Below are 15,700 nucleotides of genomic sequence, written 5' to 3' on the forward strand. Positions count from 1 at the left end.
TAGTCCCTGGGCAGGAAACAGAGAATAATTTCTCTGCTAAATGACACTATTAAGAAAAAAAAACATAATTACAAAATAAAACATATTCATGACACAGCAGCTTCAGCAATAACAACATCAAATCACTGCAACAATAAAAGTAGCAACAACAATAAAACTACAACACTAATAATAATCTCAAATAGTTGTGATAACATTTAGCCAAAACGTACATGTGTTAGTTTGTGCCCCTAAATTTAAAAAATAAAAAAATCTATTAAAAATACAACTTTTAATTTTGCAAGTTTAAAGTAATGTACATTAAATGTAGGCTGTGCAGCAGGATCATAAGGTTTGTTATGAAATACAGTGAATTAACATTGTTTTTAAAGTAAAAATATTTGTGAAGTTCACGTTCCAGCTGTTCCTTGCGTTGCCGTGACAACATGACGTCACACCGGTTTCCTCCCACTCTGTCCAGTTTAGTTTCACTTTACTTGGACTGTGTGTCGCAGTTTGTTTCTTCAGGATTGTCTCGTGTTTGCAGTTTGAAGTCTCTCCAGGTCCTCAGGTCGGTGAGCTCTGACACTCTTCACTGTGACTCGTTAATGACTCTGTGTTAGTTTAGCTGCAGGGGAGACTTGTTAAAGTTCCGACAGTCTGTGACTTGTGGAGGAGGGTCAGTGAAGGCCACACACACACACACACACACTCCTCTAAATCCTCTCAGGAACAAAGAACAAACCACAGCTCGGTTTGTGACGCATGGATTGGAGACACTCTTCACATGTTGCTCTGAAAGTTTAATCGAGGATTTGAACTGGAAAAACAAAGTTAGAAGTTCACGCATGCGCACGGGAACGTCTTTTCAGTAAGCGAAGGGCTTTCCTGGTTACTTGTTAATAAATTTGGAGTCACTTATTGTTAAGTTAACTGTGTAACTTGTGTGTAGATACCGTGACAGTTCGACACACAGTGTGATCACATAATGGAGGCTGAGCTTTATATAACGGTCTCTGTGCTCGTGCTCGTCACCGTGTGGCGCAGGACGCAGGAGGCCTCAGTCCGCTTCGTGTCAGTGCGCTGGGCCTGGAGACCTGTTTGAATGGAGTGTAATCTGTCCTCTTTCTGCTTTATCAGACTCTCCTGATCTATATGTGTGTGTGTGTGTGTGTGTGTGTGTGTGTGTGTGTGTGTGTTTTTAATTCAAATTTCAGGTCATACAAACAATGTGTACGGCACATGCAGACATTTGGCACGTAATAGAACACATAATTACATCAATATAATGTAGGGTACATCAAGTCTTGTCAGGATTATTGCAAAATGAAAATAAAAACAAAAGAGAAGTAAAGGGTATAAGGCACAGTAAATTCCCACAAGTCACTAAGGTACTGCAGCGTATAGTCACTTTTCTTATGTTAGTTTTAAAGTATTTATGTACAAATCAAAATCTACCAGAAATACGTGAAAACTTGGCAGGATTTGGACATTCTCATTTTATGTAAGTAAAATTTGCCAATTAGTAGCATACGATTAATTACAAAGGACAAAGACTTATCATTACATATAATAATATCCTTCAGACGGACTGTGATGATATGTCCAGTTTTTTCATAGATATATTTCTCAAAATCCCTCCAAAAGACAGATGACACAGGGCAAATACAGAATAAACGTGCAATTGTCTCTGACCCAATCCCACAAAAAGTGCATTTATCATCCACGTCTGTGAACCTGGAAATTGTGTTGTTACAAGGATAAATGTTGTGTAGTATTTTGAACTGAAGTTCTCTTATTTTATTTGAAATACAGAATTGAAAGGGGCACAACTATGTTTTACGCCACTTAATATCGACTAATTGTGAATTCCAGAAGAACTTTCCTCTGGGGGAGATCTTATTATAGCTATGAAGTGCATTCCTAACATGCTTATTGGTAAATCTTCTATCGAGTATATCAGTCCCTCTAATCGTGAGAGAAGGTATCTGAACCTCAATCTTTTTTATAAGTTAAGTGACACTTCATTAACCCGAGCGTATTCTGAGGATTGGCCTTTATAACAGAAGCAAATTCTTTGAATTTGACTGGAAAGGATTTTGTTTTTAAGAAATTTTCATAACTATGAAGATTTCCATTGTCTTCAAATGAATCTGCAACAAAAAATATACCCCTTTCAAGCCATCCTTCCTTATATAAAGTCTTGTTTTTGACAGTAATATTGCGATTGTTAGGGTTGTAATGCTAGGTATTCTTCTTCTTTCTTCTTCCGAGGAAATCATACTTCCCATGGGTGAAAACTCACCAAACTTTGCACAAAGGTCCAGTCTCATGCCAGATATCCTCAGCTGTAAACTCAAGCCAATAGTCCTGATGGTGGCGCTACAGCAAGCGTCTAAAGTTCAAAACTTTGAAAATTCATAACAAATCAACCATACGTGCTACAACTTCACAACTTTCATCAAACTGTAGCCCCAATACTGAAGAAACTTTTGTACATTTAAACCTATTAAAAATTATGAAGTTCATCACTCTGTTTTTTTCAAAAACTGTAAAACTTCTTAAACCTATCTCCTCCCACAATTTTTGCTCAATTGACACCAAACTTGCTACAGAGCATCTTCAGACTGTCCTACAAAAACTATGTTTCTCAGATTTTTGATTTATCAAAAATTGAGCCTACAGTGCATCAAAATGTTTGACTGTAAACGGTACTGTAAACATATACATGCAAATTCTTGCTAAATAAATCTTCAATGTTCATGAAAAAAATGACAAAATTCTAGAGTCATGGTAGATGATGTGTGGCAAATTTCAGAATTTTATCTCAAAAACTGAATTTTTGACAGCATTTTGAATTTTGCTCTAATGTGAACAATTGGAGTCAATGTAAAAATGGCAATTTTAAACATCAGTTTTTCACTTATGGAGCAAATCAATCATTGTTACAAACAAATTACCAACATCTCCATGCTGTCTAGATGCAATATGTGTATTTTCAGATTTTTGTCTTAATAACTGAATTTTTTACAGTGGTTTCAAATCTGCCTTTCCATGCACGGATGGCTGCTTTCCTGCACAACAGTGAATGGCTTACTCAATTTGTGAAGCCACTGTTGAGTTGCTACTTGCCAATTAGCTCAGAGCGGTAGATGACCGTCTTATTTCCTTATGAGGAGAGAAAGTTATACACATAACACAATTTCCATGCCAATAAGGCCTGCTGATAAAACTTTGAAAGTTTAACTGGTAATTTAGCGACAGTAAAATTGCAACTTAGTAAAAATTTTAAGCCGCCTACCATTTTAAATAAATTGTGTGGAATAAAATACCACAGTGACGTCGGTTGCTCCAAACATTTCTTACGCCATTTGATTTTAAAAGTGGAATTTAAATGAAAAAAAATTAGAAGTTCCAACCCAGCTTCTGCTCTCTCTAAACTAAGGATGTCTTTTTGAGATGGTGGTGTTTGTTTTTCCAAACAAAATGTACAAACATACTATTGATATCTTTACAGAGTGAATCATTTACAAAAAGTGATAAAGCGGGATAAATGAACCTTGACACACCTTCAGCTTTTCACAATAACACTCTTCCAAAAATGGAAAGGTCCCTTTGCAACCACATATTAAAGATGGATTTCGCCTTTTTGATTTTAGAGGAAGGTTTAATTGCTGTCTCTGGGTGAGGTGTTTTGTAATGTGAATCCCTAAATATTTAACACATTGCCCTGATCCATATGTGTGTATATGAGCTATGTGGCCGTGGTGACGTAAACGAATATAACTGTATGACATGTAGGCTGGTTTGAGATGAGCTGTGCCACGCCTGGAAAGTGCACGAGATCCAGATAAGTGTGAGAGTGCTGAGGGCTCAAGATCCACAATTCATCCAGGCCTCAAGCAGACTGTGCAGACTTCACTGATTTAACAACCCATAATTCAGTGCACTATGAACGTGACGTTGCGTGTTTTTTTTCTTAGTAATGTGTAAACTAGTCCATACCCATTGAGTGCACAGTTGCCCACGTACAGTTTCACATGGTATTTTTGGGATACAGGTCATAGGAAACTGCAGATTAAATAGTCAACTGAACCCATTAAGAAGAGCAATGTATTCAGACAGAGTGTTTGTGAATTTGATAGTAAGATTGCTTTATTGAACGTTCAGTAGTNCTGGTAGCTCACATGGGAAAGGTGCGGCTAGCCCTGATATGGGGATATGGGGTCTAAGAAGAGGCTAGCCCTGATATGGGGATATGGGGTCTAAGAAGATTCTAATAAATCAGAATCAGATCTAGGCAGGACGGTGGTGTGGTGGTTAACACTCAGTACGTTTACATGCACAGCTTAATCGAGCTATGGTCAGGCGGCAGACCGGCATTTTTGAACAACAGCAAGATGGATAATCGTACAGCTTTGTTCATCTCGTACGTAATGTACGCGTTACTGATTGTGCAGATAAGGTGCACGCTATCCCTCGTGGTCATGGTGATTTCGAGAGGCAGACAAGAACGCCGTATGCTGTTGGAGGGCTACAACAATAGCATGTCTTGTCTGTTCCGGGGTCATACGCCAGCGCGGGGGGTGTGGAGCATGCGCACATGCATTGTCTAGTTTAACTCCGATTATGGCGTATACAAAATCGAATTCCAATCGCATTATCTGGGTGTCTTAATCGGAGTTGGAGAACTCCGATATTAGTCGGAGTAACGCGTTTACATGCACTTCAGTTGTCCAGTTATAGTTGGATTAAGGCAATAATTTGTTTTTTTCAAGTGTCATGTAAACGTACTGAGTGTCGCCTCACAGCAAGAGGGTTCCTGGTTTGATCCTAGGTGGGGGAGCCCTTCTGTGCGGAGTTTGCATGTTCTCCCTGTGTCAGCGTGGGTTTCCTCCAGGTACTCCAGCTTCCCTGTGTCAGCGTGGGTTTCCTCCAGGTACTCCAGCTTCCTCCCACAGTCCAAAGTCATGCAGGTTAACTGGTGACCGTAGGTGTGAATGTGAGTGTGAATGGTTGTCTGTCTCTATGTGTGTGAATGTGAGTGTGAATGGTTGTCTGTCTCTATGTGTCTATGTGGTGACCTGTCCAGGGTGTACCCTGCCTCTCGCCCAGTGTCAGCTGGGATAGGCTCCAGCCCCCCGCGACCTTTAAGAGGATAAGCGGTTATGAAAATGGATGGATGGTATCAGATCTAACAGGATGTGAGTTTTTCTGTGACTTCCTATACAGACTGAAGGCCACAGGAAACTGCCAGGCATGACTGCTGCATTTTGTCACTGCCTGCATCTGAAGCCGCCTGATCTCGTCCAGTAGAGGCCAGTTCATCTAAAACAAGCTTAATGGCTACGGCATGACCTGCCTTACTCTGTCTCTGATTGGCTCAGGCATGACATTGCCTGTAGATGACGTTTCTCACATAGCACTTGTTGACATGCTAATGGCAATAGCTCAAAATGAAACATGCTACAACTCCTAGGTTTGATTTGAAACGTGATATTCGTCAGGGATGTCCAATTTCACCATACCTGTTTTTACACTGTACTCAAATTCTCACAACTATTAATAATAGTGCTGTACAAGGTATTTCTATAGCTTCTATAGCTGGCAGGGATATTATTATCCGTCAGCTGGTGGATGATGCGACAGTTCTCTTAAAGGTTGAGTCAGATGCCTGTTGCCCTTCATACAGTCAATGACTCATCTAAGGCTCCTGGTTTGTGCTTGACTATAAAGAGAAGTTAAATCTTAGCTGTGCACACTATTAGAAATATTCCTGTAAAAGGAAGAAGTTACATACTTAGACTGTCTATCATATTAAAAATGATACCCGTATTATCTTGAACGATGGACAAAGACAATTAGAAAGTTTCCCTTTTTTATCACTGGAGGGCGACAAATCCACTAAGACCCTCATTCCAAGGAGACATTAGTGGAGGACGTAGCACGACTGGAGAATGACTCGTGATAATCAGGACTTTTTCCATGAGACATGATGTGAAGGATGAATGAGTGATGATTTGCTTATCAATGATTGGACTGACCCTCTCACTGTGTCCTCTACAGGTGAAAGCAGGAAGTCTCGGGGAGGTGATGTGGATGTGAATTCAGCAGCAGCTGCCAAGGTAACACGATTGATTATGGATTATTGGACTAGCTGCCACTGCATGCTCTGGCTGGATACAGTAGATGTGGAAAAATAGAGACATTTCAAATGCTGAAGAGCTTTTAAAGTCAGTCAGACAGAAGTGAAAAGTGATGTCATCCCCAAAGAAAGGCAAAGAAAGAGCAACATGTAATCCTATAGACAAAAGGACATTGTGAGTGTCGTTTCTTAGATATGACACTGCAGCTCAAAGTGCCAACAACATATTTACTCAGCCATGGAAACTGTCACATGAGTGTATTTAGTATCAAGTGTATTTAGAGTCGAACGTTGAGTTGTCCCAAAGCCTGAAAGGTTTCCCCCAGTCAGAGCTGTTTGTGCTTGTCATGTGAGTGAGAGGAATGATAAGAAATAATGTGTGAGCTCTCCCAGCAGGTTGTGGTGTCTGTGTGAAGGTGTGAGCTCTGCTATGGATCCGCGTGAGGAGCCAGAGGAGGGAGTCCCATCTTCTAAAAAAATTCTTCTCTGTGGGAAACTTGACAGCCAGACCAAAGCTCAGGGGTGAGATGAGGATCTCCAACTTTCATGATGCCTGTAGTAGTCACCTTTTGTTGACACCGTCATAGAGGAATTTATTCACTTATATGTTTAAATGTTTTATGCTTTAGGTGACTTCACTTTACTTATTATTATTTGAAACTTTGGCTGTGTTTAATATGAACATTCTTCACTGTAACACTGTCAGTAAGACACTACATACAGAAAAGCATCATCGTCCCCTTTAACACTGACTTCAGTAATAAACATGGAAGTGAATTCACACATTTCTGACCATGTCAACAAAAACAAAACATTATTATCTTTGTAAAGGTGGAATTTATGGCAGAGCTGTTGCATTGAGTTGAAACAGCTTTGAGCTGGATACCTAATAAAGTGCACAGTTTGTGTTTGGAAAACATTCTACATCTGTATTTTGTCCAGGAAGGCGTTTATTCAAAATTCTCAATTATTATCGCTTTTTTTGTCTCAGGAACCGTCTGAGACAAGAACCTCCTGAACCTGAACCCAGCTTGGTGTCCTGTAAGAGTAACTGCTCAAAGGATTACATTCTTGATTTTAAACAAAGGTATTTATCTGACAAAAGTTAAATTGTTGTATTATAACATTGTAATTATGCTTTATTTTAACCAAGTTTAACTGAATTTGTGACTGGTCAGTGGATTTTATTACTAATTTTAAGTGCCAGTAAGTTTCTGTCAGTATTAAGATGATATTATTATGCAGTCTAAATGGATAGCACTTTGAAACGTAGAGCTTAAACTTACTGAGTTAATGGAGCTCTGGACTAAAATGAAAGGTCGCTTGTATTTAATGTTATTTTGCATTTTTATGCCTCCGCGCTGGCAATAGCTGTGGCTGAGGTGTTATGTTTTGGGGTTGTCCTTACATATGTACGTCCATTCCATTCTCTTGAATGCCATATCTCGAAAACACCTTGAGGGAATTTCTTTAAGATTTGGCGCAAATGTCCACTTGGACGCAACAATGAATTGATTCGATTTTTGGTAGTTGAAAGTCAATGTGACCTTGCATTCATGCCATTCTCATGAACGTGATATTTGAAGAACGCTTTGAGGAAATTTCTTCAGATTTGGCGCAAACGTCCACTTGGACTTAGTGAGCTGATAAGACTTTGGTGGTCAAAGGTGAAGACATTTGGTCAGATATTGAATTGGTGACACTAATCTTTAGAAACCTCAGGAAGAGCAACTGAGGAGGGATCCCTCTTCCAGGACGGACAGACGTGCAATAGATGTCGTACGATGTTTATACGTCAGGGCCAAAAGCTGAAAAAAACTTTCTGTTAGGAACCTCTCGTGTTACGTTACTCATCGCACCTAACAGATCACTCCTAACGCTAACTCCTTACTGGCAGGAATAAGAGACATGACACGGCCTTAAAGATGGCAGACCTCGAACAACTTCCGGTTCAAGTAAGGAGTTAGGAGTTAGCAGTATAAAATTAAGAGACTTGGGACGTACCCATGCACAAACTGGACCTATACATGCACTGAGTGGAGAGATGTCAGAGTGGGCTGCCCATGACAGGCGCTCCGAGCGGTTGGGGGGGTTCAGTGCCTTGCTCAGGGGCACCTCGGCAGTGCTCAGGAGGTGAACTGGCACCTCTCCAGCTACCAGTCCACGTTCCATATTTTGGTCCGGACGGGGACTTGAACCGGCGACCCTCCGGTTCTCAACCCAAGTCCCTATGGACTAGGCTACTGCCGCCCCCGATCAGTCTGCACCTGGTTTATCGTCCACAGAACGAGGCTGCACTCTGACATTTTTGACCTTTTAGTACCAGATCTGTGTGCTAGGTACCCCAACAGAGCGGGGACCAAACATGGGGACGGTACAGAACAGTTCCAGTAGTACTATCCACAGCTTTTCACAGTGGAAACAGAAAAAAAGGGTACCGAACTGAACTGAACTGGACTGTACTGCTTGGTGGAAACAGGGCTTAAGTGCAACTTGACAGGTGCATGGAGGCATACAATAGTGGGGCTGTAATTCTAGTTTTCTTTAGAATTGACTGGTTAGTTACCAGTTAATGGGTGTAGGGCCATTGAATGCAAAATTAACCCAAACTGACATCTCTAATGTGGACAGATAATGCGGTCTAATTCTTCATGATTCCTCCACAGAATGGACGAGGAGAGCTTCGAGGTTCCAAGTGGTCAGTCCGCCCAGCAGCACCAAACATCCCTGGACTCTGTATTCACGGTCTGTTCATGTACAACAACTAGTTTTACAAATGTTTAAAATCACCTCCATGTTGCACTTTTTAGACCAGTGGAGTGTCAGCCTGTCCAATGTGGATCTGATGTTTGGTTCCATGATTTTAGTTTGGTTGTATCATTCTTGTAATATTCTGTTCCAGCTGCTGGAGGAGAACATCGTCACATATGTGAAGAACGAGCTGAAGATGTTCCAGAAAGTTCTGAGGACAGATTACTCAAAACGCTTAGAGAGTGAGAGGGAGGATGAGGTGCTGGACGGGAAGGCTGAAGAGCAGTGGAGGAGCAGCAGAGAGGCATTTCTGAAGATCACACTGAACTTCCTGAGGAACATGAAACAGGAGAAGCTGGCTGACTGTCTGCAGAGCAGTACGACTATTTCTCCAGATTTTTGGATAAATTGGATGTCTACTAATGTCTTGATAGATTGACCTAAATATATTCAAATATGCTGACATATTTACATTATGATTTATTCGCCCATCTTATTTGTTGTGTTTATTTAGGAAGTCGTTCTGGAATATGCCAACGCAATCTCAAATCTAACCTGCAGAAGAAGTTCCGGTGTGTGTTTGAGGGGATCGCTAAAGCAGGAAACCCAACCCTTCTGAATCAGATCTACACAGAGCTCTACATCACAGAGGGAGGGACTGCAGAGGTCAATGTGGAACATGAGATCAGACAAATTGAAACAGCATCCAAGAAACCAGTTAGACCTGAAACAACAATCAGACAACAAGACATCTTTAAAGCATCATCTGGAAGAGATGAACCAATCAGAACAGTGATGACAAAGGGAGTGGCTGGCATTGGGAAAACAGTCTTAACACAGAAGTTCACTCTGGACTGGGCTGAAGACAAAGCCAACCAGGACATACAGTTGACATTTCCATTCACCTTCAGAGAGCTGAATGTGCTGAAAGAGGAAAAGTACAGCTTGGTGGAACTTGTTCATGACTTCTTCACTGAAACCAAAGAAGCAGGAATCTGCAGGTTTGAAGAGTTCCAGGTTGTGTTCATCTTTGACGGTCTGGATGAGTGTCGGTTTCCTCTGGACTTCAGCAACACTAAAATCCTGACTGATGTTACAGAGTCCACCTCAGTGGATGTGCTGCTGGTAAACCTCATCAGGGGGAAACTGCTTCCCTCTGCTCGCCTCTGGATAACCACACGACCTGCAGCAGCCAATCAGATCCCTCCTGAGTGTGTTGACATGGTGACAGAGGTCAGAGGGTTCACTGACCCACAGAAGAAGGAGTACTTCAGGAAGAAATTCAGAGATGAGGAACAGGCCAGCAAAATCATCTCCCACATTGAGACATCCAGAAGCTTCCACATCATGTGCCACATCCCAGTCTTCTGCTGGATCACTGCTACAGTTCTGGAGGATGTTTTTAAAATCAGAAAGAGAGGAGACCTGCCCAAGACCCTGACTGAGATGTACATCCACTTCCTGGTGGTTCAGTCCAAACTGAAGAACATCAAGTATGATGGAGGATCTGAGACAGATCCACACTGGAGTCAAAACAGCAGGATGATGTTTGAGTCTCTGGGAAAACTGGCTTTTGAGCAGCTGCAGAAAGGCAACCTGATCTTCTATGAATCAGACCTGACAGAGTGTGGCATCGATATCAGAGCAGCCTCGGTGTACTCAGGAGTGTTCACACAGATCTTTAAAGAGGAGAGAGGACTGTACCAGGAAAGGGTGTTCTGCTTCATCCATCTGAGCGTGCAGGAGTTTCTGGCTGCTCTTCATGTCCATCTGACCTTCATCAACTCTGGAGTCAATCTGATGGCAGAAGAACAAACAACCTCATGGTCGAAATTCCGTAAAGATAGAAGGAAATGTCTCCACCAGAGTGCTGTGGACAAGGCCTTACAGAGTCCAAATGGACACCTTGATTTGTTCCTTCGCTTCCTCTTGGGTCTTTCACTGCAGACCAATCAGAAGCACCTACGAGACCTTGTGACACAGTCAGGAAGTAGCTTGGAGAACAGTCAGGATATAATCCGGTACATCAAGAAGAAGTTTGAGGAAAATATCTCTGCAGAGAAATACATCAATCTGTTCCACTGTCTGAATGAACTGAAGGATTGTTCTCTGGTGAACGAGATCCAGCAGTTCCTGGAATCAGGAAGTCTCCGCACAGATAAACTGTCTCCTGCTCAGTGGTCAGCTCTGGTCTTCATCTTACAGTCATCAGAAGAAGATCTGGACGTGTTTGACCTGAAGAAATACTGTGATTCAGAGGAGGCTCTTCTGAGGCTGCTGCCAGTTGTGAAAACCTCCAACAAAGCTCTGTAAGAAGAGACTTAAATGCATTGAAATGATAATTAATGCACTGCTGTCTTCTAAAGTGAAGAAAAAAAAACTAATTTGTTTTCCCTCCTTGTCTCTTCAGACTGAGTGGCTGTGACCTCTCAAAGAAAAGCTGTGAAGATCTGTCCTCAATCCTCAGCTCTCAGTCCTCTAATCTGAGACACCTGGACCTGAGTAATAACGACCTGCAGGATACAGGAGTGGAGCTGCTATCTGCTGGACTGGGGAGTCCACACTGTACACTTGAAACTCTCAGGTCAGGGTTCAGAAACTTCTGTATGGGACTTTCGTAAAATCCTTGTTGTTAGTGACGCCTCTCTCTGAGATTGTTAAATGAACCCTAGGCAGCATCCTGTTGCTCGCACTTCATCAAGTAGTAGCTGTGAGCAAGCACAGTCATATTTAGAATAACCTTAATATCTACAATGTTCCTATGTTTCATTTGCTTCATATATTGTTGGCTAAATCAAATTCAATTCAAAATACGTAAAGTAAGTTTTATGTGTCATACGTCTTACGCGTCTTCCTGTTTCTTATCATCTCTGTAGGCTGAATAGCTGTAACCTCTTGGAGAGAACCTGTGAAGTTCTGTCCCCAGTTCTCCGCTCTCAGTCCTCCAGTCTGAGAGAGTTGGACCTGAGTAACAACGACCTGTGGGATTCAGGAGTGAAGCAGCTGTCCACTGGACTGGGGAGTCGACACTGCACACTGGAAATTCTCAGGTCAGGATTCATCAACCACATCAACTGATGACCGTTTAAACTATTGTTAATATTAATGGATAAACATATTTATTTTTCTCTACTCAAATTACTGTGAAACCAGTTATCGTAAGTGAGTTTTTCGAACCTCAGCATAATTTTCCATGAACATATTTTATATGACTTTGTTCTCCTTCTGCTGGTGGAACCCAAAATAGCAGATAGAAAGATTTAAGATTCAAAGTAAAATGTATGTAACTGACAAAATGTAAACACATGTTGCCAGATATTCAGTGAACATTTGTTTTGAAACACATACAAATTCTTTCTAATTTCAGAGCAGTGTCGCCACTGGGATGATAGTGATATAAAAGTGCACTCCAGTTGTGATGTTGTTAGCCACCATTTAATCCTTGTTTTGTTTAAGCATCCCTACACTGTGGATGATTACTGAAACTGAGTGAGGGAGTATGAAAGGTTTTAGTTCTTCTTTTTATTTTAACGATGTACAGCCCTTTTGTGCCACATCAGCCTCTTTTGCACTGCCTGTTCAAGATGGGAATATCACGCTGTTATCCCACTTCACTGTTGAGTTTATGAGGCACAATAGTGGAATGGGTGGAAAGAGTGATCTTGCATCTAAGCCGCCAAGGGAGGTAGTTACAGCGCCCAAACAATGCCTGTATAACAGAACAGCCTGCAGGACGGTTGTGGCATTTTCATGAGGTGTTATACATGCGACCCACCGTGGGAGAGTCAAAAAGCAGATGGTAGCAGTTAGTGGCTAAATCAAAGAGGAAGAACAGTGGACTTAGTAGTGGCTCTATAGTGCAATCTCTGTGGGATTTCTGTGCTGTATCAGACTGTTAGCATCTGAGAAGGCGTCACTAACCTCAATGACGTGTTTGAGGTTTGATGTTCATCCCAACTGTTGTAAAAGTCTGTCACCTGCAGCTCTTCAGCCAGTCAGCTCTCTGTGGCTGCTGTTTCTTTTACTTTTCATTAATTTGGACTTGTTTTTAATGCAGCACTTAGTGTTAGCAGTTGCTAACATTATGTTGACTAAGGTTACAGGAAGCTGTAGCTATACATTGCTCCAGGGATTATGTTTTTCTGTAGGCCAATGTGGAAGTTTGCATCATCCTGGTTACCTGGTCAGAAAGCCGATGGGATTTTTCCATGGGGTTTTGGATTATTGCAGGAAATAAATTCTGTGACGTGTGTTGTTTTGTGTTTGCAGGCTGTCCGGCTGTCTGATCACAGAGAAAGGCTGTGATTATCTGGCTACAGCTTTGAGCTCCACATCCTCCCGTCTGATAGAGCTGGACCTGAGTTACAATCATCCAGGACACTTGGGGGTGAAGAAGCTGTCTGCTGTACGGGAGGATCCACGCTGGAGGATGAAAACTCTGAGGTATGAAGAAGCCTTTGTTTTTCACTCGCTCGCCCAAATAGTGGAGTTGAAGTTTCTTCGGTTTTCTTAATGAATGAGAGAGAGACTAAAATGGGGCGTTAAAGCTTTCAATATATTCATCAGTCTACTTTCCAATTCTTACCTATTGTCATGAGCTTTGGGTCGTGACCGAAAGAATGAATGATGCAAGCAGCTGAAGTGACTTTCCTTCATGGGGTGGCTGGGCTTACTGTTAGAGATACTATAGTCAAGGAGCTCAACTCTCCGGAGGGAGTTTGGGGTACAACTAGTATGTTTGAAGGTGCTGCGGCAAATTAAACTTACTGAGCCTAACGCTAGTGTGATCAGACGAAGCATGTGTTTTTGTATCTGCAGGGCTTCAGACTATTTAGTTGCATTTGTGACCATGGAGCACCAGTGCAGATTGCAAATACTATAAATAAAATCCTCACTTTTAATCTTGCTGCGTTAACAGATTAACTTTGTACTCACTGCTAACTACATATGTTGACCAGAAGCCGGAAGCTTCAAGTTCCCAGCAAAAACAGCAACACTTCCGGGTCAAGCTGGCACTTCAAAATAAAAGCACCAGTGGTTTAACTTATATTTGTTTAATTATTCATTCATTCATTCATTGAATTGTACACCCTGGACAGGTCACCAGACTATCACAGGGCTGACACATAGAGACAGACAACCATTCACACTCACATTCACACCTACGGACAATTTAGAGTCACCAATTAACCTGCATGTCTTTGGACTGTGGGAGGAAGCTGGAGCACCTGGAGGATGGGGGAATATAAGTGCATTTTAGAGACTAACTGAACTGTGTACATGAGAGCAATGTACTGTCCATGTTTCCATGCTGAAAGAGGATGTGCTGCTCTAACCCCCCTCCTCCTTTCAGGTGGGAGCCCAGTGGAGTCCAGTGGTTGAAACCAGGTCTGAGGAAGTGTAAGTGTGTCTTAAATTTGATTCATGAATACAAAACAGCACACATTCATGTATCTTAAACCTGTGACATCACTCATGTAAATCTCTGGTGTCATAGATGGATAAATAAGTGCAGCTGTATTGCGTCTTGTTCTCTCCATCAGATTCCTGTAAGCTCACCCTCGACGAAAACACAGTCAACAAAAACCTCAGAGTGTCTAATGACAAGAGGAAGGTGTCTAATGTGTTAGAGGCTGAGCCATATCTTGATCATCCAGAGAGATTTGACTACTGGCCTCAGCTGCTGTGTAGAGATGGTCTGACTGGTCGCTGTTACTGGGAGGTGGAGTGGAGAGGAGTGGTGGATGTATCGGTGACCTACAGAGGAATCAGCAGGAGAGGAGACAAATGTGACGGCTTGTTTGGAGGGAGTGATCAGTCCTGGAGTCTGAGCTGCATTGATGGTGGTTATTTTGTCTGTCACAACAACAAACAAACCTCCTCCTCCTCCTCCTCCTCCTCCTCCTCCTCCTCCTCCTCCTCCTCCTCCTCGGTCTCTGGTAGAGTAGCAGTGTATGTGGACTGTCCTGCTGGCACTCTGTCCTTCTACAGAGTCTCCTCTGACACACTGATCCACCTCCACACCTTCAACACCACATTCACCGAACGTCTTTATCCTGGGTTTGGGTTCAGGTCAGATTCTCCTCATTCCTCAGTGTCACTAAACCTGAGCCACAGTTTAAAATAATCTGCAAAAGAAAGTGCAAATTAATGTGCATTCCCATCCAATATCATTATATAAATGAGTTCATTGGTTGATGGAGACAAACAGCAGTTGGTGCTAATTTTTCAATCAGGTGCCTTTAAACCACCACAGAAGAAGACAAGACAAGATGAGGTCATTAAAAGAGCTCCAGTCACAGCTCAATCCAGATGTAAAGGTTACAGTCTAGTGTTGTCATTTGCTGCATCTCTCGTCTCTTCGGTGGATGTTGAAGTCATATGTTGTTGTAGGTCATGATTTGTTTACTACGCACATTGCATTGTGTGATATTATGTCCTTATCAGTGCACCGACTATTCTACATCAGCCAAGCGTCAAAACAATGTCACAATTTCATTTGCTGAAGGCAAAACCTGCCTCTCCCCTACAGGGCTGTAGGCTACACAGGAGTCTTTAAATGTGTTTGTCTTGTTGTGTTATTGGGAGCCAGAATAGAAGGAGTCATGGCTCAAAACCAGCCGCCACTGCCCGTCAACAAAAACAATGACAACTATGGTTAAATGTGATAAGACCAAAGGACTGGACGGAGGCCATCATCAAAAATGCTCACATGTGCAGCGCACACTTCATATCAGGTTAGGGGAAAAGTATTTCCTGTTGTAGGGATGAATAAGGTTATGTGTATTAAGGGTTATCATGTCCACCTCATCAGAAACTGGGGAG

At 42.0% G+C, this 15,700-nt stretch overlaps 1 protein-coding gene across 1 annotated transcript in view; it reads left to right on the forward strand.

Moving 5' to 3' along the window:
* Positions 1 to 232: 232 nt before the first annotated feature.
* The window catches only part of LOC126389234 (NACHT, LRR and PYD domains-containing protein 3-like), a 225,356-nt gene continuing 209,888 nt past the window's right edge, over positions 233 to 15,700 (forward strand). Inside the window, exons 1-12 of the mRNA XM_050042807.1 lie at positions 233 to 550; positions 6,046 to 6,104; positions 6,518 to 6,646; positions 7,116 to 7,211; positions 8,791 to 8,869; positions 9,027 to 9,252; positions 9,390 to 11,184; positions 11,286 to 11,459; positions 11,752 to 11,925; positions 13,145 to 13,318; positions 14,229 to 14,275; positions 14,419 to 15,651. Coding sequence (XP_049898764.1) covers positions 6,555 to 6,646; positions 7,116 to 7,211; positions 8,791 to 8,869; positions 9,027 to 9,252; positions 9,390 to 11,184; positions 11,286 to 11,459; positions 11,752 to 11,925; positions 13,145 to 13,318; positions 14,229 to 14,275; positions 14,419 to 15,002 — 3,441 coding nt within the window. The 5' untranslated portion in view covers positions 233 to 550; positions 6,046 to 6,104; positions 6,518 to 6,554 and the 3' untranslated portion in view covers positions 15,003 to 15,651. The remainder of the gene's footprint in view (positions 551 to 6,045; positions 6,105 to 6,517; positions 6,647 to 7,115; positions 7,212 to 8,790; positions 8,870 to 9,026; positions 9,253 to 9,389; positions 11,185 to 11,285; positions 11,460 to 11,751; positions 11,926 to 13,144; positions 13,319 to 14,228; positions 14,276 to 14,418; positions 15,652 to 15,700) is intronic.

This window comes from Epinephelus moara, chromosome 4, assembly GCF_006386435.1.
Source record: "Epinephelus moara isolate mb chromosome 4, YSFRI_EMoa_1.0, whole genome shotgun sequence".
NCBI classification, from domain to species: domain Eukaryota; kingdom Metazoa; phylum Chordata; class Actinopteri; order Perciformes; family Serranidae; genus Epinephelus; species Epinephelus moara.